Below are 25,585 nucleotides of genomic sequence, written 5' to 3'. Positions count from 1 at the left end.
CAAGATTTGAATCCTGGTTTAGTGAATTGATTCATAAATTGAAACCAGAGTAATAGCAGCAGACAATGCACCTGATTGTATATATCACCAATAACAAATCATGCTTTTTTGGTGGTATAACTTGAATTGCGTGTGTCTTACAGGGACGGATGTATTGCGGACGAAGCAACCACGTTTTTCATAAATGTATTTCTTTCTAAACCAAAAACAATAATTTGTCATTAAATTCAAGATTGGCCCATTGTTGTTTACTTTTATCTCCGTTTATTTTTCGTTTTGCGTGCTCGAAATATACATACATGCTCTCATGTTTAGAAGTTATTTCGCTCTTATATTAAGTAATGACACATTTATTAAATAATATATGTGCAGAAAGTATTTTTTAAATTTTATGTTTCAGGAGACAAAGAGAAGCAAAAATACATTCCACTTGACATGCATGCGGGTTTTGATGTGTTGTGCAGTTGGCAATACTGTGGATTTTCTCAGTGTCTGCGATGTAAGCAGCTCGGCGGTTGAGGAAAGACTGGCGCGGAAGATTCTGAGCTCAGTTCTCGCGCGGATTGATACATAAAACCTGCTGCAAACTTAGCCTGACGCGCGGCTTAGACGAGTCGATGTTGCACAGTGTATCCAACTAGACGTGCGTTTGCAGAGAGTCAAAAAGTGCGCTACTGTTGATAAACGAACATGTTCAATGCATACGTTTTTCATCGTAAACCTTGGTTCTGTAGCCGAGAGAACACTATCACATTCTGCGTGGGTTTGACCAATTTTCCTACTTCATGTTAATCGCAGCAATGGCGATGAACGATGATGAAATGGTGTATAGCATGAGCGAAAGAGGAAGTTGTATAACAGCCATAAATAGCCTCATATGTGTATATTATACATGTCATTTTACTTCCCTATTCACACGTGCCAACAGCTGAACAGGAAACTGTCCAATTTTATAATCTCTGGTGTAATAGATGTTGAATGTGATTTCCGTTTTCAACCGTAGTTTCTTTAAATTTGAAACTGTATGGACGAACAAAGCTAATTAAGCACCAGTTCTATCATAAAGACTAAGGGTTACTCGAACCAAGTGATTCCCTTCCGTATGAAGCAAGGAAGGGACTGATTTCAGTATGCCATTGTATGTGTGACCTTATAACTTTAGAATTTGGCACACTATAGCCCCTTCGATTTAGATCCATTTTATAATTAACACTAACATAAAAAATATTTTTTTAAAAAAGACAGTGAAGTTTAAACTTAAACTTAAGTAAACAAAGTCATCACCTTCATGTTAAAATGTAGTTCACTCTATCTTATCAGTTCAGTGATATATGAAAATGAAACAAATGGTTGTGGGCTGAAACTGCTAGAACGGATATTTTACATACATATATTAATTTTGTCTATGATTATGTCATACTAAAATGATATTCCATTGTATACTACTACGTACAAAAAGTACCCGGAATTTGTGAATAAAACACAAAATACTTTTTTTTAATCATCAACATTTATTTTATCGCCTTCAAAATAAGACCCGTCAGATGCAACACACATATGCCAACGCTTAACCCAGTCTTCAAAATACTTTTCAAACGCAAAAGACGGCATCGCCCTGAGTTTCTTCTGTGAATTTCCTTTAATTGATTGAATTGATTCAAAACGCCTTCCCCGAAGTGGTAACTTGAGTCGCGGAAAGATAAAAAAATCACACGGAGCCATATCTGGAGAATATGGGACTTGGGCGAGGACATGTGTTGATTTTTTGGCCAAATACTTTCGAACAAGAGTCGACCTGTGCGACCTGTGTAAAATCCAAGAATTGTTTTTCCATAACTCTGGTCTTTTCCGGCGAACATTCTCACGCAGACGCCTCATAACGGTCACATAAAACTCTTTATTCACAGTTTGTCCCGCTGGAAGGAATTCTGAGTGCACAAAACCACGATACTCAAAGAAAACAATGACCATGACCTTCGTTTTTGAGTGACCTTGGCGTGGTTTTTGGGGTTTTGGTTGATTTTTGAAGCGCAATTCCGAAGATTGTTGACCTGGTTGCATGTCATACTCATACACCCATGTCTAACCACCAGTTATGACGTGGAAGGTCGACCAGAACGTGGCAAATCAACAACAACTTCTCTGCCTTCTTTGAAAGCCTTGTGCCATGCACATGCTTGTGTTTTCGACAGACACGAATAACCAAAGGCATTTTATAGCATTTTCAACGATTCAGCACACGACAGTCCGTGGGCAACACAAAATTTCAAACAAATTATTTGCTCGATATTTATCTCCATTCTGCAAATCGCAGGACACTCGTCAACCCAACTAACGTAAGCAGCTGCTGTGCACAAACTGATGGATAGATTACTCAACCCCTCTGCGTGGTCATTCAGTACAGTGCTGCCATCCTACGGACAAAATGAATTCTCGATACCTACAATGTGGGACTTTTACCAGCTAAATTCCGGGTACTTTTTTACTGAAGGTACACTCGAGCGGAGGAGACTTGAACGATTACGGGCGAGCGAAAGTGGTTCATTGCAGTACTCTAGTGTCTAGTTTCTCCCAACTTAGAGAGTAAATTGCCGGGGTGGTGGAATAACCGCGAAAGAGATTAAGCTCGAAACGGATTAACCGCGAAAGAAATTCCAGCGAAACGGAATAATTCCTAAACCAAAATTGAACACCGGAATAAGCGCGAAAGGGATAACCACGAAAAGGATTGAGCGCGAAACCAAAATTGAATACCGGAATAAGCGCGAAAGGAATAGCAGTTAAATGGATTGAGCACGAAACCAAAATTGAACACCGGAATGAGCGCGAACGGAACAACCGCCAAACAGATTATGTGCGAAAACGAAACGGAATAAGCGCGAACGGGACAAAAGCGAAGGAATAAGAGCAAAACGATTAAGCGCGAAACGCATTAAACTCATTAAACGCGAAAATTTCACTTTCGCGCTCAATTCCTTTCGCGGTAGTTCTGGCGACTCAAATTGCCTTACTAGCACTTTTTGACTCGCTTTGACTCTCTCTGCACCGAAGCGTCTAGTTGGCTGCAAGGTGCAACACCGAGTCGTCTAGTTCGTTGATTTGGAGTCAAGTAGTGTATTTGGTGTCTGCACCGTCTGCACTACCTTCCGGACCGGTGCAAGTATGGTGTATGGTCACGTGGTGCTTGCTAACTAATCAAATGACCGTTTAAAGCAGCAGACAAGCATTTGTTTAATATTGTGAACTTGAACACCGCTATCCGTCTAGTTGGTTGAACGTCATTTCTTTGCAACACCCTGACACTGGATACACCTGCACTGCACCGAGTGTCAAAAAGTGCAGCCAACTAGACGAGGCTACTGTTTGACACGCACAGGCTCAGTTGGTAGAGCAATAGCACCTTACGCCAGACACCCTGGTTCGAGTCCTGGTCGAGTCTGCATTTTTCGCTAATGTCTATGCTGTATGTGTGAGTTGGTGAAATGGATTATTTCCATCTAAAGACTTTTGAAAACTCATAGCCTAACTAAAACGAACCTAGAACCTTCACGAACACGAGGGAAGTGAAATTGTCTTCATCTCACGCGTCCGGTCTCAAGCCAGAGAGTATTGATGTGGATAACTGACAGCATTTGACGACTGTTGTTCTGAAGTGTCGTTTCCCTTGGTGTTGACTGGTTGACTGGGTTCTTCTCGAGGGAATGGATTCTGTGCCACTTGGAGTCTTGATTGATTGATTTGTTGTGTTACGTCCACTTTATGCAGAGTAAGGCTAATCGGGACTGGACCTACAGTTAAAACTGGGATCCGAACCACTTGTGCCTCCACCGAGTATCGAACCCGGGATCCCTTGACTACAAGGCGACGACGCTACCACTGCGCCATCGGGGAGGCCGCACTTGGAGTCTTGTGTGTTGAGTTTGTTGTCCTTACAGAGACCGGCTTACTTCTTGTAAGGAAGGTGTTACCACAGACATATGTATTGGGCAGACATTGAAATCAGGCAGCAAACCTTCTGCGCTTGAAATTAGCGCCTGCAAGAAGTTCTCGTATCGTCCGCTTGGAGACGCCCGCTTTCACTTCTGGATCAACTATCAAACAGGAGATGTCGCTGCTTAATTCCAAGCCACATCACGTCACGGGAGGCACTCCGCGGGGTGTATGTTTGCAAAGACACGGTCAAGCGAGCTGTGGCATTGAAGAAACTCATCGGTAAGGCGTGACTATGATTACAGCGCCAGCAGTTCGGAAACAAAGGGATGACGCGTATCGTACATCAATGTAAAGACTAGATTCTGGAGAATACTTGCTTGTTTACTCATTCCTCACAAATACGAGGTTTTTGAAGATATAAACTAAAAAATCGCATACTTTCAGCAATTCCCTACAGGAACATCGATTTTTGGGCTTTCTGCTATTTTCTTATATTTTCGTAAGTTGCATGTGGAACATGGTTTTGTATTTTATGCAAATATACTTTCTATCCAATAGAATTCCGAAAACTGGAGATTGTCATGTCCATCCATTGCATTGGGCTTATTTTTCCATAGCATTGGTTAGGTTAGATGGAAAATTTACCACCACCGATATGCTTAACGAAGATGTACTCACACTGTCATGTACTTGTAGCTTGTCAAGTTGGTGTCATACATGCATGTCTGTAACATATTGAATTTGCCTGTGGTATTACCAGAGACTAGAATCGTTGAGCGGGTTGAGCCCCAATTCTCCTGACGTGAGGATGCTGTTTTAAAGCTGTTCCATACCTCTTGGGCAATGATGTCCTTCAAGGGTTGAAGCTCCTGCTTCTCCAGGATTCGCCGGTTGCTGCTGATGATTCTCTCTGCCTGCAAGATTTCTGTTCTTACTTGACCTTCACCCTCAGTCATGAACATTCAAGTTCTAATGGCAGGAACCAATCATGGATGTCTCCTACCTTCAAGAGTCTCATTCGAGACACCTGATTATTATTTAATTTGCTAATCAAACATCCTTGATGCCACTTAACTGAGCTACATTGATTGTTCAGAGTCAGACAACTTGATGTGATGTTAACGTCATTACTGCAGGTTCCGCCGGTAGGTGGAGCGTCGTGCATGAACGTGTTTACTCAATCCAAATTCGGGTTTCCTAGGATGCCTTCGATTTCTGCTCTAGTTAATATGAGGGCAAACACTTCACATCGTGTAATCTACCATTACGTAAATGAAATGAACAGATTCAAGAAAGTGATCTTGAAGTGCACGAAAGGAGTGTTTGATGCCGTTCACGGTGAGGTTTTAGATGAGGTGAAATAAAACGACTTGTACTAAGAGACAAAGTTGTTTTATAGTGGTCTTTATGAACAAGCGACATGTGGCTGTTGACCAGAGTGAAGGATTTTTCTAACGTGTGAATGATTGTCGACAACACTAAGTTTTGAAGTACGCGGTAACGCAGGGACGATGATGGCAGGAGTACAGTACAATGTACTCCCTGACATTTTTTGTGAGGATATACAGTACTCTCTAAGCTGAAGAATCGGAATTGTGTCCTTTGCACATCCAATAAACTGGAGTCAAAGGTCAAGTTACATAGGGATTTATAGTATATCTTCAATGTGTGCACCTTGAACATCAATGTATTTGTGCAAGCGACGTTTCCAGTTCTCCAGAACCTTTTCCAGAACGTCAGGCATAATCATGTCTCAACATTATACAATGCGTTCCTTCAGATGCTGGATCTTCTGTATCTTCACTGAGTAGACGAGCGCCTTTAAATTACCACAAAGGACAAAATCCATTGGTGTCAGGTCTGGAGACCACGGTGGCCACTCAGGAAAATCACCTCCCCCTTTCATCTTTTGTCAGCACTTCACTCACAGTCAGAAACTCCCCATGTAACCTGACTTTTGTCGCACCCTGGATAGTCGTACATTGTTATATTTAGCACTGCATCGCTGTAACCTCGCCAGTAACGATTCTTTTCTTTTGCAGCTTCCTGTCGTCCATCACCCTGATGGGGCAGCCAGCGGAGGTGTACCTCTTCGGGAGCCAGATATGGCTGATGGGGATCGCTACCTTCCTTGCCATTCCGTTCATCGCTTATATCATTGTTCCGTTCTACCATGAAATGCAGTTGACATCTGCATACGAGGTAAGGCTATTTCAGTGATATTTCTAAATTGACCAAAACAGCTTCATAGATATATATGTTTGTGTATATTCATATATCTATATATATATATATATATATACCTATATATAAGGAATTTGATTTCACAATAGTTCACTTTGACATCTATTATATGTATAATTTGTGAAATTTGTATATTGTACATTGGCGGCTACAGTAAGATATTAAGGACTCAATTGACCTCACTGGTATTTTGATAGAATTGCTTCCTTATTCTTCAATTTTCTCTTTGTTTGTATACCTTTCTATTTTTTCCCAGATTTTATTTTTCTTGTTTACTTACTTTCTTATTGATTATATCTTTCCTACCATTTCTGTCCTTTTTTGTGTCTTGTTTTCTCCTTTCCCCCTCTAACTTTTCTTTCTTTTGCTGACTGTCGGTTCTTTCTCTTTTTACATTTCTTGTCTTCATTTAAACATTTCTAATTTTACAACTTCACCACTTCTAAAAAAAAAAGTTTCTGATTTTGACCCTCCTCAGAAAATTCCTACAAGAGCCCATGATCTTGTAATATACAGAGCGTTCGAGAAATTCCTGCACTCAAAGTTTGAGAATTTTATACTCAAAATTTATTGAACCTGTCAACGTAATAAATACATATATTTGTTAACTACAGTAAAACTTCTCAATAACGGACAGGCCTGAGGGAAGAATAAATGTCCGTTATTAAGAAGTGTCCACTATTCAGAAAAAAAGTGTACGATGTTACACAATAGGATAACCATATTGCAGTACGTACTTTACGAACATAATGTTTTTCTTTCCTACATTCAAGGAACAAAATACTAAAGTTTCCCTATATACATTAAAAAATTTCAAAAAGGAAAATACAGTACACGTAGTGTAATCCTTTGTTAAATTACTGCATTTTAAATGACACACTTCTCAACATAACCACAAAGAATACTGTCTGCACTTTTAAAAGGAAATACGTTCGGTGTAACATGAAACAATGCGCCCTAATTCGAAATACTGGCCATTGTTGTATCGAATTCCAGGATTTGCGACCGTTTTCTTTCAGCCTGTCCGTTATTAAGAAGTTTTATTTGCGTTGGGGAGGTAGTTTTCAGTGTCCTCATCCGCTATTCAGAGGTGTCCGTTAGAAGTTTTACTGTATATATTGAAACACACAAAAAATAAGTTTTAAACTAAATGTGAGAAATACTGCAATCTCTCAGGTCAATAACACACTGACAATACGGCACCGCTTTCTGTGCGTTGAAATACGCGAAAAGAATATTGAAACTAAATTTGAAACAATCATACACTGAGCTTTTACCTCGTGCCGGATCATCGGGAAATAGACTTCTCCATTTCTCCACACATCTTTCATGTGAATAAAATTCAAAATATGCTTCCGACGAAGCGATTCGCTGTGTGCGCACGTAAAAGGTATTGTTGACAAACTGTGATTGTACGTCTCACCGCCGACGACTGTAACACTCAACAGCGGCACTGCCTCTCTGGCACTGCTCTAAACATAAATCGTTCTTCAAGGTCGTAACAATCCCTATTCAGCTTGGGAACTATGTGCGAACCGAACCGTTTGCGAGCCGCTTGTGAACCGTTCGCTGAAATTATTCTAACAGCGAACTTCAAACGATCCATGGGAAACCGCGAACCACAGGCAATAATTTGTTCAGTGTTCATCTTGTCATCATGTCTTCGCGTGAGGAAAAGTATGCGATTTTAGTGACGAGTGGTGCGGCTTTAGTGATGGCTAGTTTGTGCAAGAAGAAGGGAAACAACGACGTTGGTGGCACACCAACCTGTATAAGAAACGCACTGTTATGGAGCTTATGATGGATTTGAAGTCACATTTGTCCGCACAAATATTCATCTCGGCACCTATTTCCCTCCAGGCATTTTTTTTTTTTTAAATGATCCTTATGTTTAGGATCCCAGAGTAAAGATAGTAAAGATCTGGTTTCATAAATACCAATAAGTTTTAGTGCATTTTCCTCTGACCACTCCATAATTACATCAAAAACTGCAATAAAACCAATAGAAAATCTGGAGGTTCGCGAGCAGACCAAAAGCAACGAACTACGCACGACGCCGTCCCAGTGTGAACTGCGAAAGCCTTTGTTCTCTGCCTTTGTGTTCGTCAGAAAACCGACAGGAGATGGATCGCCACGAGCGGTTCACAAGCAGTTCGCCCGGCTCTGAAAACCACGTCCCAATAGTGAGAACAAGAGGTTCACAAGCGGTTCGCAAACGGTTCGGTTCGCACATGTACAGTATACGCACCTTTAAAAGTATGAATGCGGGTAGTTTTTGAACGCTCTGTAGAATTTCAACGTCAGTTCATGAAAGTGTTCGGAGCAAGTCCATAGTTGTCCGTTTAGTGCGCATGATATGTGCATTGGTAACGTTCATTGTCCCCTTGTAATCAAGGGCTCCCGGGTTTGAGACACATACGTAGTTTCAAGCTCACTTTAAACTGTAGAATCAGCCCCAATTTGCCTATCTGTGCATAAAGTGGACTTAAAGAAACAAGAAAAAAGCCTTGAAACTTCAACTTGATGGTGATCGAGTAACACCTCGTCTCTCAATTTCCAACATCTTTTAGGTGAAAAGTAGTTGAGACAGCTTACTTACATGCCTTCAAATCTTCATGTCAACAATATCAAATAGGGAAGAAACAGCTTTCTATTTTGCCTTAAGCAAGGACACTGTTCGCATGATTTTTTTTTTGTGTTTAGTACATACGAACACGGTTCAGTGTGTGCCAATTTTTATTACTCGTATATTATGTCGCACCGTGAATTACACACGCGCGCGAGTTTTCAAATCCTAAGGGTATATCGTGCTAAATTTTGTACATTGCATTGCCCATAAAATAATTAATTGATTGATTTAGTTTATTTTACTTCGCTTTTCTGCCACTTTTGGCTAATCGCGAAAATTGGGAAGCGCCCAGGCCGGTATTCGAACCCGGGACCCTTGGCGTCATAGTGCGATATGCTAACCACTCTTCCACCAGGGCCCATTACCGATAAAAGAATGTCAATTTCCCTCATTTCGTCATCTGATGTGCAATGTATTTTTAGACAAGGTCAGAGTCGTATTTGAAAGGAGGATCTATAGGGCTTGAGCCCCCTCTTTAAATACCCTCGATTGAATTATGGTTATCATTAATTAATGACCTCTAAATCACATTTTGTAAAATGCTGATCATACACGGGGTGATTCATAAGTTACTCTCTCGTTTTGGATGGAAATATATAAGCGAACAATAAAAACAAAACAATATTAACGAAATCACCTTCAGCGTCGTTCAAAATCCCTAAAGTATACAAGTAGAAGCACAGCAAATTAAAGTTCGCTTTTCTCAAGCTTACCTGGCGGCCACTTTTTAATTGTTTCCGGGAGTGACTTTTCAATCACCCTGTATTGAATAACGTGTGGGCAGATACAAATTTGCATCTCTGGTTAATTCCTACCGGTTAATTCATTAAAGGACACTATTTAATATTTTGATTATTTTACATATTTCTATTCTCCTAGGATAACCACGACTAATAGAATAAATGGTAACCTTATTAAATAAATGAGTTTGGTTTTATCGCGATGATGAGTTCAACAGTTTTCATGTTGTCCTTCTGTCAACATGAGGACCAAATTGAAACTATAGGTGTGCATATGAGAAACACAAATTGAAGTGCCATGTATATCTGATACAGAATCAATCATGTTAACGCAGAGAAAACAAAATATACGTCGAAAGATTGAAACGTTGTTATCATATAAACAAGTTTTCATTACAACATCATCTAGAACACGTGAATAACTTTTGTATAAGTATGCAAATACGTTACCAATTCATTGTAACTAAATCACATATTTATATACGTCATTTAAATATCATGTTGATATCATGGTGTTTACATATTTATTTTTTCTTTACACTAACATAGTTGCTTCTGTGTCATCAAAATATATAAAAGAGTTTGTCTTCACTCACCGACTCATTCACGCGACGCTCAAAGCCATGGACCTACAAGCAATGAAAATACTTATATTATTACAAAAGTCCTCAATAGATGGTACTGTGTATATGTATAATATATACATCTCGATATAGTCATGTTTTACAGGGATTTACATAGACAGACTTGAACACACCAAATATAATACAACGTACGTGAATCCAGTTGCTAGTCCATGCATGGTAATATATCCCCTATTTTAATTTTATCTTTGGGATACGCCCCTGCACAGCAGATCCTAGGGAGGGGCAACTCGCGCTTCAGGGAACCTCGAGCCAGACAGAAATAATTTATTGTGTGCCATTTTGATTTGGTTTATTTTTACTTCGCTTTTCTACAACTTTCGGCTAATGGCGATTGGCGGAGATGGGAATGAGTGATTAGCTATGTGATGAAATTGATTTGCACTCACAAACACCCAGGCCAGGACAGGTCAAGATTCGAACCCGGGACCCTTGGTGTCGTAGCGCGATGTGCTAACCACTCCGCCACGGAGGCCGGCTTTTGTGTGGTTTAATACAACACTGTGCTTTCAATTGAGGAACCAATTCGATTTTTCCTGACTTCAATGATTGTTTTGACATACTTAAAAATATATAAAATTACTGAAATCTCATCTAAACCATGTCAAATATTTCCATCAAAAGTAGTTAATATACATTAATGTACATTATTAGTTTAATTATAGAATGAAATTATGTATTGATAATATTATTTAATATGAAACATTGTAAATTGACTACGTCACAATTCAATGAAAAGTAAACAATAGAGAATTATTTTCGAGAAATTTTATTGGATATGATTATAAACTGCCGCATTGATACGTAAGAAAAATAGTTTGAAACCCAATTATGTAATTAAATATAATGAACGTCGCACGAGGGGATGAAAATAAATACTAATTTAGAAACATTTATTAGCCTCCCATAATTCTTGGCTTTAACCTTCAACATGTTCTGCTTAATTCTCTTAGGCAATGATACGAAATATGTAATAAATGCATTGTTTACTAATATTAATAATAATAATAGTTTATTTTAAGTGTTGAGCACAGTATGAAACCTAATACAGCACTAACTCAAATACAAAAGTACAAAGTTACACGAATAAAATAAGTAAGCTGTAGAATAACATAACATAACAAGTAAGCATATTTATACTTCAAATTAGAGTTTTCAAATAAATCTATTATAGCTCTGATACTAATTATTGTTTATTGTTATATAATATTGTGCAATTAACTTTGTATTGTTCTAATAATAATAATAATAATATTTATTGAAATGATGATAACGATTAAACAACCAGGTATATCACTATGTCAAAATTGGTTATACAATTTTTTTTTAAAAAAGTACATAATTATAAAATAAAACAGTGGATCCTACAATCTTATACGTGAACATAAATTCAAATTGTAGGTTTCAACAAGATAAGCTAATGTATATAATAATATATATGTATATATTGTTAATTTAGAATACCTATAATTCATACTAAGGAACAAAAATCTCGAATTCTTTCAGACAACGGAAAAAATTGGTTACAGGCGTAAAGTATGATATATATTGCATGCCCTAGGCCTTGCACCCATTTAGGACCGGCTCTGAGCCCTTGAACTTTCTTTCGTTCGAAATTTTTTTGGTATTAATCACATCTTTGGCTTTGGGTTTTTGGGTAGGACAAATTGATTTAATTTTGCAAACATTTTCGCCTTAGGTAACAAAGACATCGTGTTAGATTGTGGGAGTAAGTTCTAATCACTTTTATTGCGGTGGTGCGCGAGTGTTATATAACCGTGCTTTTATTGCAATGACCTTCAACAGACTTCCAATCTACCGGGTGACTGCCTTGGGAGGAAGGGTTTGCTATTATACGGCTCATTGTACTCTGGTAATGAAGAGTTTGATCCAAGAGCCAGCTTGAAGGTCGGCCTATAACTATTAACGCCTCTGCTGTCTTCTTTTTTTAAAATTGAAAAGAAAATAATCCATCAAACGCTTTTCTCAACCTTGATCCATCGTCCTATAGCATTTCCAGGTACGCACAGAACTCCAAATGCATCAAAACAAGGTTTCATGTATTTTAGGTGCTTCGGGTGACAGAGTAAATTTTGGTTTCTTTGAAATGATCGTGTCATGTCTTCCCAACTGATGCTGTTTTTGTGCATCACACGAAACAGAAGCTGGTAAAAGTACCCTTTTATGCATTTTTCTGTATATTTTGATGCATGGTGCTTCATTAGTAGTTTATGCACTTTTAAATGCATTATTAAAGTCGTGTTTGTGTGTCTATTCACCAGTTTTCCGTTCTGTGCGTTCATGTTTAAGAGAGGAAAAAGAAAATTTTGAATGTGTGAATGAATTATTTTACTTCACTTTTCTGTCTTATCGCCAAGATGAGGATGAGTGATGATATTATAACATTGATGAGGGGACACTCACAAATAACATCCATGTCCAGACCGGGATTCGAACCCGAGACCTCTGAAATTTGTGTGTACAATGTGGAAATAAGATAAAGCAATTTATGAGTAAGAATGTGTACTTACATTTATTGCGGAAATGTGGAAACTGGGAGTAAAGCAAGACAGTGTTACAGCGCCTTGTAACAGTGTAGACGTTAGACAGCTTCCATGCTGACGAATTGCACGAGACCCATTACGAACGGGCAGACAGGAAGAGACACATTATGAACGCCCGGTTCGGTCCTGTACAATAGGATACATAAGTATTATCAAGCAATTTTGTTTATCACCATGTTTATTATATTTGTTTTGCGCAATGAGAGCTTCAAGAAATGAAACAAAACTCAAAATCAACTATTCACAACCCCACTTATGAGCGGCCTGAATGCCTCCCCGAGAATTAAAACCGATCATGGGGATTCATCCCAAACGACCAGCTGTTTGCCTCGAACGGCCAGTGGAACTTCTGCCAGCCCAGGACCTGCTGAATGTGTTTCGCCGCTCCCTTCTTGGCACGTGACGAGGTGATAGGAAACAAGCTTCGCGTTTTCAAGCCCACCATTGGTGCATTCCTCGTACCGTCCCTCTTGTCGGGAAGAGTTCATTTTAACTCGGCTTCGTATTGGACACAGTAGTTTCACGCATCGTTATTTGCTACAATGGCTGGATTCTCCTTTGTAACGTTGCTTTAAGTGTTAGGATTGTTCTCAATGCGCTAATTTTAATATCCTCAGGCAAACATTTCATCTTTTCAACCACTTGTCATCTGCGCTGGGGGATGGCGACAGTATTTTAAGTATAACTTTTAGCTTTGCGAGAAGCTCGACCTTGTACATTGTATCCGAGGAACCTTAGTATATCCTTTTCTCTTTAATGTGTCGTGTACCGTATGTCCATAAGCGTGCGCACGAGCGGGGCATGGGGGCAAGTGCCCCTCCTAATACTCTCACTTAAAAATTTAGTGTAGAGAAATCTTATTACCGTTATTAAAAAATATTATTCTCTTTAAGAAATAAAGTATTTTCAAGCCGACGAAAGCTCCAAACAATGACGGCGGGTTTATTTCCTATGTATCTAATTGGACAATCTCGCTTCGTTCTCCAGCAAATTACTTGTTAATAAGACTTACGCATTTTATTCCTTTCATTGATTGAGTTGATGTTTTAAGTCCACTTCATGCACAGTAAGGCTAATTTGGACTGGACCTACAGTTTAAAGTGGGATCCGAACTACAATGTGCCTCCACCGGGTATCGAGCCTGGGACCCCTTGATTACAAGGCGAGGACGCTACCACTGCGCCTTCGGGGAGGCCCTACGCAATTTACTAGTTAGCCTAGTTGTGGTATGTGGTCGCAGAATAAATTGGTCACACCTTGGAAATGAATAAATTAGGTGTAGTTGTTTTGGATCTGCTGCACGAAATCATGTTTATATTTATATGTAAATAGTCTGGACCACAGAGATGGAAAATATAGGGGAACAGATAACTTTTGTGCCACGGAAGCTGGATTTCTTCTAATAGTGATTTTCGGTGGGTCCTTACACACACTATAATTATATGCCCCTGTTTAGTACCCATCAATACAATAAATCAGTGAGATGGAATGAGATGTTTTGTCTCTGCGACTGAACTTTTGCCACCCTTAATTAGTCGGTCTGCGCACGCCTATGAGTATGTCCTGTGCTCGTCCCTTTACAACCTTGCACTTTTAACATCTCCAAGGAGCTCTTTACACGCCTTTTTCAAATTTCGGCTAAGTATTTATAAAAGGTGTTTTTTTCGTATACTGTATACTTTGAAGTGTGCAAAATACCCAAATGTGCCGACGCACCCAAATATTCATTATTCACTTTATGCACAGATAGACTAATCGGGACTGGACCTACAGTTTAAAGTATAGGTTCCGAACCATGTACATCCACCTTATATCGAACCGGGACTACAATACGCTTGTTGGTCTTGCAGAAGATATCGACAATGAACCAATCCGATATGTTGCTCGTTGAACTGCTTTTTTTTCTGCCAAGATCAAAGTCAATAGGCTTTCTCATGTCTCGATACACCGTTCTTCTCTCTATTCGGCTTCACTTTCTCAATATGCTTACTGAAAAAGTATAACATTGCCATAACTTACAAGGTTAACTTCTAGGTCAATGTCGACTTCAGAGAACGAAGGCAACTTTCGCCTGCTCTTGCTTCGATTCTCAAGGACACACACTTTATTACATTTCCCTCATTCGAACAAACTTGTATTTCTTCTTGGAACAAGGTTTGCGTTTGGTGTTTGTTCACCAGCCAAAGAGATATACGAAACAGTTTTTTCTACTCTTTTGCAAAGCTAATATTTACATTGACGAAGTGTAAGGGGGCTTTCAGACCGAAGCGACATGTGTCACTTGGAAACTGATCTTCACAATATGGACGTGTCGCTCAGACTGGTTCATTTTCTCAATAGCGTGTTGTTGGTCGCCCCACTTGTTGCTTGTCGGCTGTCACGTCATTTCTCATTTCGATCTCAAAGATGCCTCCCTGGCTCGTAGGCTCGTACGTAATTAAGCAACTGATTTGGTCAATTTTACTTCGCTTTTCTGCCATTTTCGGTAATCGCGAAGATGAGAATGAGTGATGATAAGATGAAATCGATGAAGGGACACTCACAAACAAACCCCATGCCCAGGACGGAATTCGAACCCAGGATCTCTTGCGTCGCATCGCGCTGTGCTAACCACCCCGCTACGAAGGTTGCTCTATGAATATCAGGAAATTTTGTTTATGGGATATAGGGTCAGCGAGATTAAATTTACATAATAATTATCACTTATTATTATTATTATTATATTTTCTCTGCATTACAAGCCATGACATGACAAAGTTATGTCTCCAGTCTGTGTTTAATTGATTGTAACTTTGATACTAAAGCTACCTTATTAACGAGAAAAATAGGATAAGTTAGACTCCCAGATTACTTCGTTGTATAAGAATTGATTGACATACAACCAATAAACGAATAACGTCTCATGAAAGAAATGGCATGCGGATGCGTATCCAAGATAGCTGTTTACGAATCGAGACGAGAATGAGTCCGAGACAAGACTCGTCGAGACCTCGAGGGATAGAAAACGAGATCAGACAGATGTCTGTTGAAGCAAGACAAGAACGAGGCTTACTTTCTAAGGGTCTCAAAGTTTAAGTCCACTTTATGCAAAGTATGTGTACATTAGCATACAACAAAAACAAAACAATGTATGTTACGATTTTAACACTGTACTCACATTTTAAGTTTTTTTCTTTAAAGATAAAGTGTTTGTTTCATGTGTTTCAGTACTTTGGACGACGGTTCCACAGAAGCCTCCAAATGATGGCGTCCATCTTTTTTACTGTGCAAATGGTAGGTCACAATTTTAAATAGAATTGTTTCCATTACATTCATACAATTGTCTTCAGCTAAAAGAAACATTGTTGCTTTGTGAGAATCCCGTACCATTTTTATCTGTTGCTCTACAATCAAGGCCACCCACAGGGAGGGGCCAGGGTGGGCACTAGACTCCCTCCACCCTGCGATTTCTGGAAAGAGTTAATGAAATTCCAATGCTGAAATTGTAGTTATATTTTGTAAGAAATAATATTGTTTTCTGTGATTTACAGGAAGTAATTATAGCAACTACTTCATTATTATTATTATTGTTTGAAGTAGAGTTATATTTAGGGTTACAGTGTATTTTACATTATTATCTAATTATAAAAAAAAACAGCTTTTGTCATACATGAATTAACATGTTAAATATCCAGTTATGCAAATTCTATATAAATACACAGAATATACAAATGTATGTAATTTTAAAAAAAACATGATTAGTAGTAGTAGTAGTAGTAGTAGTGGTAATAATAATAATAATATAACCACAAAATAATAGCAATTATAATAATACTAAAAAAAGTTTATATAACTGCCCCCCGAGAAAAAATCCTGCGGGCACCCTTGTCTACAATGTTTTCCCATTGTCACTTTTGCAGAACTCGGTGGCAGTTGTGAAAACTTGTGAAAACATTGCAATATGAAGTGTTGTTTTGAAGACATTTGATTCTAATACTGGATGTTCCTTTGTAGGTCCTATTTTTGGCGCTGGTATTATATGCTCCAGCTCTGGCCTTCCATCAAGGTAAGTGTGACAGTGTTTTAATTAAATATTATTAACCAACTATAACCCAAATTAATTTTTTGTGTACAAAAATTTGTTCGGTTATTAGTATTTCAAAACTTTAGTAAATTTACACTCTTGATGTTATTATGCAAATAAATCAATAAGGTAAATATGTAGAAACAAAAAATATATATATATTGTACTCTACATTACGTCACTGTTCGTTTACACAGAATACTGTGCTATAAAGATCATTGTACAACTTTGAATAGTTTCACCTAAATTCCTGAACTGTGCGAAATATCATAGTTGCAAGTCATAATAGTGCAGCATAAATAAAACATTTTGAAAATTACTTTCGTTACTTCTTAGTGCAAAAAATAAATAATGTGAAACAATTCAGTAGTTATTGTAACATTGTTTTTATGCAACGACACTGGCGTACGCAAGATTTTTTTCGGGAGGGGCTGGAATTGTAAAGGTGAATTGTCCATAGCTGCTTTCTAGGGGCGCGGCTTACGCAATAAGATATTTCGTATGTTAAAAGCTTTGCACTCTCAAAAATGGCAATCAGGAGTCACTCTAAGGCGATTTTTCATTTAGCACTCTGGTTTTTCCTGAGATCTTCACTGCTTTTACTTGAAAATTCTGATTTTCTCAAAATTTCGAAGGGGGGTGTAGCCCCTTTAGCCCCCTCTGCGTACGCCAGTTCAACGATATAACTGTTTTACTTACTCATATTCATGGATTTTTCTTTCTTTTTCAGTTACTGGCTTGAATACTGAGCTGATTGTCTCTGTGATGTATATTGTTTGCATTTTCTACACCACCATTGTAAGTACATCAGTAATCATTACAAATGTTAGACACAATTATGTGATTGTACAGTTATGGACTCTTCTGGGTTGTAACAACCCCACTGGCTTTCAATGTGGTCATAACAACCCAGGATAATCCTGTGTGAGGCCATGTTGTCCATTGTTTGTCTTTATTTGTGCTGAGTGCCCCTCTACAGCATCAGCTTTTATCCTATGAAACAGTAAGTTTTAGTTCTGTTGAGGAATCTACGACTATTAGTTCACCTAACCTAACCTAACCTATTAACTTATCTGTGGTTCAGGCCTGTAGCTAGAATTGATCTCCAGGGGGGAGCTCATGGGTTATCAGGGCGGGCTTTGTAAACCAAGTCCATATTTTAAAAAAAATAACAGTATTAAATGAAGGTAAATTATGTGTGTGAAGGCGGGGGAGTCATTAAGTTACATAAAATTTATAAATATCATACAAATACTACATTTTTCTACATCTTTTAAAACATCTCTCGAAGTGTTAATTGACTGATACTGAAATCATCCCTTACACACTGCATACTACTTTTGATGATACAGATATTTATATCACACACACACAAAATGCACAATATTCAATCACAGTGCCTACAGTTCATTGCACCCCCGGTCGAAGAAATGAAACTCCCCTTCCTTCCCAAAACGTGGGAGCTGTTGACCTTTGATGCGAAGGGAATTTGCATGATGACATGAAATTAACAGATTTCTGTCTAAACGGCAGGCCGAAACAGGGGCATTGAAGGTACAGATAAAGAAGCCCCCTATGAAAGAACTTACAAAGTCTAGATAATCTTCTAAATACTTGCAGCTACTTAGACTTCAGCTCATAAACAAGATGAGCGAATGTAATAGCTGCTGTTCATGTTCTGATGGATTTGTCCTTAAAGTTGTGAGCTACATTTTCACTCTTCTCTGCAAACAAATTATACAAAATAGTTTTAACTAATGTCAGGGGGCTGATGGCAGTGCCAGGAGGGGGGGGGGGGGGCTGACGGCTGCCTGGCTACAGACTTGTATTAGTTTCAAAAATTGGGTGAGGATGTTTCAAACACCTATTATTTTCTTCCTAGGGCCCTGTTTTGCTTTGTTTCAGTTAAGGGCTTATTCATGTATTGTGTGACAGGCAAAAGTAACCGATGTCTCTGATATGCTCGTAATATAAGAATCAAACAATAAATCATCAAAATTCCGTTAGTATCGTACAATGAAGAAATATATAATTAAAGGTGACCTTATTGGTTCTAAACTTCGATATCGAAGACCTGTTATTGCCGATAACCCTCCAGGATTCTTAAAAATGTAAAAGTTCATATTATAATGGAACGATCTCTCTCTCTCTCTCTCTCTCTCTCTCTCTCTCTCTCTCTCATTATGAACTTCATAAAAGATCTTAGCACTTGTTTCCCACAATTAAAACTATGTTGTTAACTATAATTCTAGTACTGAACTGTGCCGAAAGCGGTTTGTTCAAAATCCAAAGATGTACAAAGAGGAAAAGAAGTAAAATACGTTAACTCCAACGTACTTTTCCGTTGATCAATCTTGAAAGCCATTTAAGCATACAGTTCTTGAAACTCAGCAGTTGCAGTCGATTTTCTTGTTACTAAAACAGGAAGTACATAGGAAATTCCATCCGTTTCTTTTAGTACGAAATCTCAAATGTCTGAGTATAGTCGTTAAACTTGTCACATTCTTAGGAAATACAGCCAAAAAGAGGACTCCTTCTTTTCTTCCTTTTCTCTTCAAGAGAGGGAGAGAGAGAGGGAGACTCCCCAATGGTTACTGGGAGATCAGTCACTCCCGGCTTCCGTGTATAACCAGTCGCTCGCGTAAACCCAGTTCCTCAGAAACCGACCCACGCACTAAGCACCAAAGTCTCTCGTATCCCGTAACGATGACGTCAAGTTCAAGGTTAAGGATACTGACCTGCTCTTCCACGTGGAGTACTCCATAACCTGTTTCGTCTCACCTTTTCTAGTGAAATTTCAAGTCGCTCCTACCCATTCATGTTTCTTTCCTTATATTATAGACAGTGTGGGATCTACAAGCCGCAAAACCCCGCAGCGCGGTGGGGGAGACAAATAAGCCTTCAGGGGGGCCTCAGCCATTGGCATAGTAGAGGGTTCGTATATGCGTATGTAAAAAATAAACGTTGTTACTCAGGGGTATAGAAATGAACACAATATAAAGGTGAAGTTAAGTTCCCTGTGCATATAGCACCGTGCCATGAAGGCACATTTAGGGTATGTGGGGGCAGGCTCCACATATTTCCGATGTCGGACATCTTGGAGGTGATGTGATCAGCATCACGCTGAATCAGCAGCCATCCCCCCCCCCCCCCCCCGAAACAAAGCCGGAAAAATTCCGACCTTAGATCACCCACCCCGGGTCTCCCGCGTGGAAGTCAGACTTCAATCAAATCAGAGGGGGTGCTTGTTTGCCCCCCTTTAGAGGGGGCCCAGTGAATAACTTTCAATTCAACATATTGCATAACTTTTGAACACAGACACTTCGCACACAACAGGTGGGAAATTACGCAGGATTCTGCTTTGAAATGAGTGTGTTTCTTGTTCTTGTGCGTTTACTACTTCAGTATTTCCTTTTTCAAACCGACAATGAATTAAAGAAAACGCATGGTATATTATGAATGAATATGTGCTAAAATAGAGGAAGAAACATGGGAATACATGTACCTGTAAAAATGTGTGTGTTACTTCTTACTGCATTGATATGGCTGAAAGTTGCAGACTTGCATATTTATACCAATGCTTAACCAACGTTCAAAACAATACGTGTATGTGTGGGCCGGGTGATCCAAGCGATTGCCGGGGCACCGGCCTCAACGGCACCAGAGCGGAACGCCCGATTTAGTAGAGCCAAATCCTTATTTCAATTACATAAATGTGGATATTTGTTTTATAAAGAGTTGGATCTGTGTAGAGAAAAATTAATTGAAGTTACTTCTCAATGACAAATATATATTGCAAACCCATGTACTAATTTAAACTAAGAGACTACTGTTATTTTGATATCAACCTACAACATACGCGTTCTTTGACATTAAGGCATTGAAAACACAAGGCTATTATTAATCGTCGGTTATTGGTCCAACGTGAAGAGTAGTGGGATGAGGGAAGAAAGTTGAGGCGGAAGGTGACAGGTGCTAAAAATCGACCTCCCCTGAATGAAAATTTTATCTCGGACCTTCCTCTTTTATGTAAATATTTTTGAAGATATAAAGGATTGTAGGAATTAGTATTAAGAAACCGAATTTTATAATCAAATTCTTAGTCAAAATTTGCTTGTAAGTGTTATGTTGTATAATTACATAATCACAGTAGTACAGTATTTTTTTTTTTGTCCAGCTAATAAAGTTGGATGTACCCTGATATATATGTTTTGTTGTCAAAGGTAGTTATTGTCATTACAATTTTTCTAAGGTTAACTCAAGCGTATTAGGTCCCAATTTAAGGGGAAAAAAGAAAACTTTGACAAGCCCCGCAAACAGAGAGAAATCAGTATTTGTGCTTTACTTAGCTTTGTTTATCCAATCTCTGAAGAAATCGGTGCCATGCACATCATCCCTTTCCCATTTAAACATTTTGAGTTGAATTCAATATGGCGAACGTCTGCTTGGAAGACACCAATGTGGTTCCCCCTAAGCCTAACTTGTTTCTATCATGACCAATTCTACCCAGCCTAACTCCATTACTTTTTATAGGGGGTGTTAAGGGACTTTTGAATCACCCTGTGTGTGTGTGTTTGTGTGTGTGTGAAGGAAGGTAGGTAGAGGGCTTTTGGTAATATTTTGCGGGGGGTGGGGGCAAGATTTGTAGATCCGGCACTGATTATAGACATTCATTCAAATCCTGATAAAGGTTGACTGCAACACAATCGGCTGTAGATCCGATCCATGTTGCCACAAAATTTGATTTTTTCTGTTCTTATCTCTGACTCTAGTGTGATCTGGTCTGCAAAATTTTCAAATAGCATGCATTTGTTTTTCTCTATCCTGTCTCTATACTCGTACTCGTAGTGTGGAGCTGTGTTAAAAGCCCATTGTTTCTCTTCCAGGGCGGCATGAAGGCTGTGATATGGACAGACACCTTCCAAGTGTTGGTTCTCTACGGGTCGATGGTGGCGGTCCTCGTCAAAGGGACCATGGACGTCGGAGGCTTTAATGTTGTCTGGGAGAGGAACTCCGCCACGGACAGAGTGGTCTTCTTCAAGTACGTCTTGCTAATTCTGTGTTCTTTATTTTCAAAATGTGAATTTCCTATCTCAATTTTCTTACGATTTTATACATATCGAATAAGCTTATTTGAATTTGTACTATTACCTGCTTGCTTAATTTGTCACTGTTCTTTTTAAATGTATGTTTGTACTGTCACTAATTCCATTTATCCTATTGTCAGAATGTTGTGCTTAATATGTGTTTCTATTGTCGATACTTTTGCTTAATTTTGTTTCTGTTGTCGTTACTTTTGCTTAAAAAGTGTTGCTATTGTCACTACTTTTGCTTAAAAAGTGTTGCTATTGTCACTACTTTTGCTTAATTTGCGTTTCTATTATTCCTACTTTTTATCTAATTTGTGTTTCCACATTAAGTCCTTTTATTTAGGCCAGTATATTAGCCAAATTTAGCTCTTCTCCTACGTTCTAAATATTAAAGTTACAAATTAAGTGTCGTAAAGCAACTTCAAGAGTAACTGTTGATAACGTTATTTCAATGTTACAGTCTTAAAACTAGCTAATTAGAATTCCTGAAAAAGAAACTGTTACTTGTAAATGGGTTATAAGTAACTACTTACGTCCAAAAACTGCTTTTCTATTTTGTAAAATGCACTAATTGTAGGTTGTGTACGTTTCAGCTGGAACCCGGATCCCACCGAACGCTACACCTTCTGGTCCGCCCTGTTCGGTTCAGCTTTCCTCCACGCAGCCACGTACGGAGCCAATCAGCTTCAAGTGCAGCGTTACCTCACAGTCCCCACGGTGCAGAAGGCGAGAACGTAAGTCTATTCTACTTCCGGTATTTAGATTTTGTTTCTAATTTGACATTAGGTCGTTGATGCCCGCAGTAAAGTTTATAAGTGGAGTCAATATCGAAGTGGCTACACACAGAATCCAATTGTCACAAATATGTTGACTCTCAGAAACATATTAAAGTAAAGTACAGAAGCAGCTAACGATGAATTTTGGTACGTTAAAATACACAGAGGAATGCATTAAGGGATATTGTTCCACATGATGCACTAACAATGCGTCAATTGAATAGATCAGCCACGACCATTTCAAAGAAACCAAAATTACACTTTCAGCTGTGTCAGTTGCATAACACCAAAAAATGCATTAACCTTGATTCGATAATATATTCAGGAAGAGAGAATAGAGAACAGAAGAAGTGGTAGAAAATGAAAGAAAGGAAGATAAATGAATTATTGATATTTGATTTGGTTTATTTTACTTCGTATTTCTGCCACTTTTGGCTAAAAGTCTCAGTAAACATGGGCCTGCAAACGAGCCATTTTCGAGATAATTGCGAATGTGTGGTTACAAGCCGCCACTGACTTCATTGTTTGTAAACGTCGTCCTAGTTGGTAAAATATACTCTTCGTTGCTGTAAGGTTCCATTTTCACTACGCAGTCCAGCACAACTGACGTGACGTGACGGTTAGACATTGTATCCATCCTGTTTGATTACAACGCCACCTCTCGGAAATGTTCTGTTTTGTAAACAAAGAGCAAAGCTCGGAATGCGCAAGGAGTAAAGCACTCGGTGTTTACAAAATGCAATCAATGACGGCTTCTAACCACACATTCGCACACATTATTAGCATTTTACCAACTAGGACGACGTTTACAAACTATGAAGTCAGTGGCGGCTTGTAACCACACATTCGCAATTATCTCGAAAACGGCTCGTTTGCAGACTATTACTTATGATACATCCTGTATATATATCATTATTTTGTTCCATTTCAAGCTGTGTCCCAAAGGAACCATCTCTATCTACACTGGGAGAATATATGATTCATGGTTTTGCGTTTTGCAAACTGGAAAAACCAAATCAAACAAAATGTAATGCACGTTGCTAGTGATGAAAATTTGAAACTGTTGCGTTCTGTATATTTCAATTTATGTTCACTCTCTAAAAACATGTGTGCCTTCACAGGCTACTATTTATAGACAATTTGGAGACTTGGGCACCGATAAACAATAACCGCAGGCATTACAGCTCATATGCACATGTCAATGGACTCCTTTCCCCGATAGCGCAGTCGTAGCGTTGTCGCCTTGTAATCAAGGGATCCCGGGTTCGATACCCGGTGGAGGGACATAGTGGTTCGGATCCCACTTTAAACTATAGGTCTAGTCCCGATTAGCCTTACTTTGCATGAAGTGGACTTAAAACACCAACTCAATCAATCCTTTCCCCACCTACACATGACCATACTAGCAATGCACTATCCTGAAGTCGAAGATAAAACGAATCTCTTGAAACTTTGGTGTGGTTAAAAGTCCAAACAGTTCATCATGATCACAGAAGTAATAGACTGACTTTTCAGTTAACATAATTAGCCGTTCTTTTCTAATGTGACTAATGCCCATATCCAATAACGTGGGAGAATACGGTGCACTGGGTAAGGCCCAACCAGACTTATGACGTCATTGTCCAACTCTAGAGCATCTTTCAAACCATTGTAACGGAGGTCAGTTTCCACAAGTGGTAAATTGAGCGTGCTGTGAGTCACAAGTTTCCTGACCATACAGGAAGTAAACTCTTACGATCAACGCAAATGAAAATACTTAAAGGCGGAACAAATGTTATTTTTGCCCTCAACGTGACTGAAGGTGACCATGATATGGTCTCTATGCAAGGAGACCTTCGTTCAGCTGAATGGTTAAAGCGAGAATGGATTACTATGGCCAACGCTCAATATTTACTCATATCCATCTCATCATGCATTAAATGTAAGGCCGTTGCTTGTTTTCTTTTTCTGGGAACTTCCGTTTTGCGAGTGCCACTCAAGTGGACTCAAACCCTGGCCTTCGGATTGCATTTGTCATCGTCGCCAGTGACGTGGATCACTAATTAAAATGTTCTCTTTAAGTTATTACTGGGGAAGGTCGTCGTTCAGGCTTCAGTTCCCTTGGCAATCAAGCACATAATATCGCTACTTTATATAATAATTGTGGTTAGTGCATTGATAGGAAAGTTGTTTATTTGAAAGAAGTTGAAAACAGATTAAATACGAGGCCGAAACCAAGTGTTAGGCAATAATCAAAATTTAATTATTGATAACTCGTTTGAATCAGTTTCAAAATTCAAGTACTTAAGAGTAATACTAACAAATGAAACTGATATTAAAAGACGAATTCAGGAAATGCGTGTTACTTTTTCTCTTCATAAACTTTTATCATCGCGTACAATATCTAAGAAACTAGAAGTTAAAATATACAATACAGTAATTTTGCCTAAAGTATTATATGGATGTGAAACTTGGTCCTTTACATTAAAAGAGGAACATAAATTAAGAGCATTTGAAAATAAAATCCTTAGAAAAATATTTGGGCCTGAAAGGGATGAAGAGACAGGTGAGTGGAGAACGTTATATAATTTAGAACTGCATAATTTGTATTCATGTCCAGATATTATTAAAATAATTAAATCAAAAAGACTTAGGTGGGCAGGCCTGTGGCACGAATGGAATAGGAAAGAAGACGAAGATGGAGGGATAACATGAGATGGACCTATAGGAAATCGGTAAGGATGGAAAAGATTGGATTGATCTTGCCCAGGATAGAGACATATGGAAGGCTTGTGATGCTGCAGCCATAAACCTTTGGGTTTAAGAAGGCTAGACAGTTAGTTAGTTAGTTGAATACAGATTAAATCCATGTTATTTCAGAATATGAACAATAGCACAATAGCAACTAGTGTATGACATAATT

General features: G+C 38.7%; 1 protein-coding gene across 2 annotated transcripts in view; it reads left to right on the top strand.

Annotated features, from left to right (window-relative positions):
- LOC145998437 (sodium-coupled monocarboxylate transporter 1-like) overlaps positions 1 to 25,585 on the top strand; it is an 89,845-nt gene that overhangs the window by 43,206 nt on the left and 21,054 nt on the right. Inside the window, exons 1-7 of one of the 2 annotated variants that reach the window (XM_083134846.1) lie at positions 5,454 to 5,563; positions 5,976 to 6,135; positions 15,962 to 16,027; positions 16,748 to 16,799; positions 17,548 to 17,615; positions 21,704 to 21,858; positions 22,501 to 22,641. In XM_083134846.1, coding sequence (XP_082990972.1) covers positions 5,998 to 6,135; positions 15,962 to 16,027; positions 16,748 to 16,799; positions 17,548 to 17,615; positions 21,704 to 21,858; positions 22,501 to 22,641 — 620 coding nt within the window. In that variant the 5' untranslated portion in view covers positions 5,454 to 5,563; positions 5,976 to 5,997. Of the gene's footprint in view, positions 1 to 5,453; positions 5,564 to 5,975; positions 6,136 to 15,961; positions 16,028 to 16,747; positions 16,800 to 17,547; positions 17,616 to 21,703; positions 21,859 to 22,500; positions 22,642 to 25,585 lie in introns of those variants that run through there. The other variant, XM_083134844.1, reaches the window with a different exon arrangement.

This window comes from Lepisma saccharinum, chromosome 14 (assembly GCF_977018435.1).
Source record: "Lepisma saccharinum chromosome 14, izLepSacc3.1, whole genome shotgun sequence".
In the NCBI taxonomy this organism is placed as follows: Eukaryota; Metazoa; Arthropoda; class Insecta; order Zygentoma; family Lepismatidae; genus Lepisma; species Lepisma saccharinum.
The sequence above is the reverse complement of the archived record's forward strand: the minus strand, read 5'-3'. Positions and strand labels throughout refer to the sequence as shown.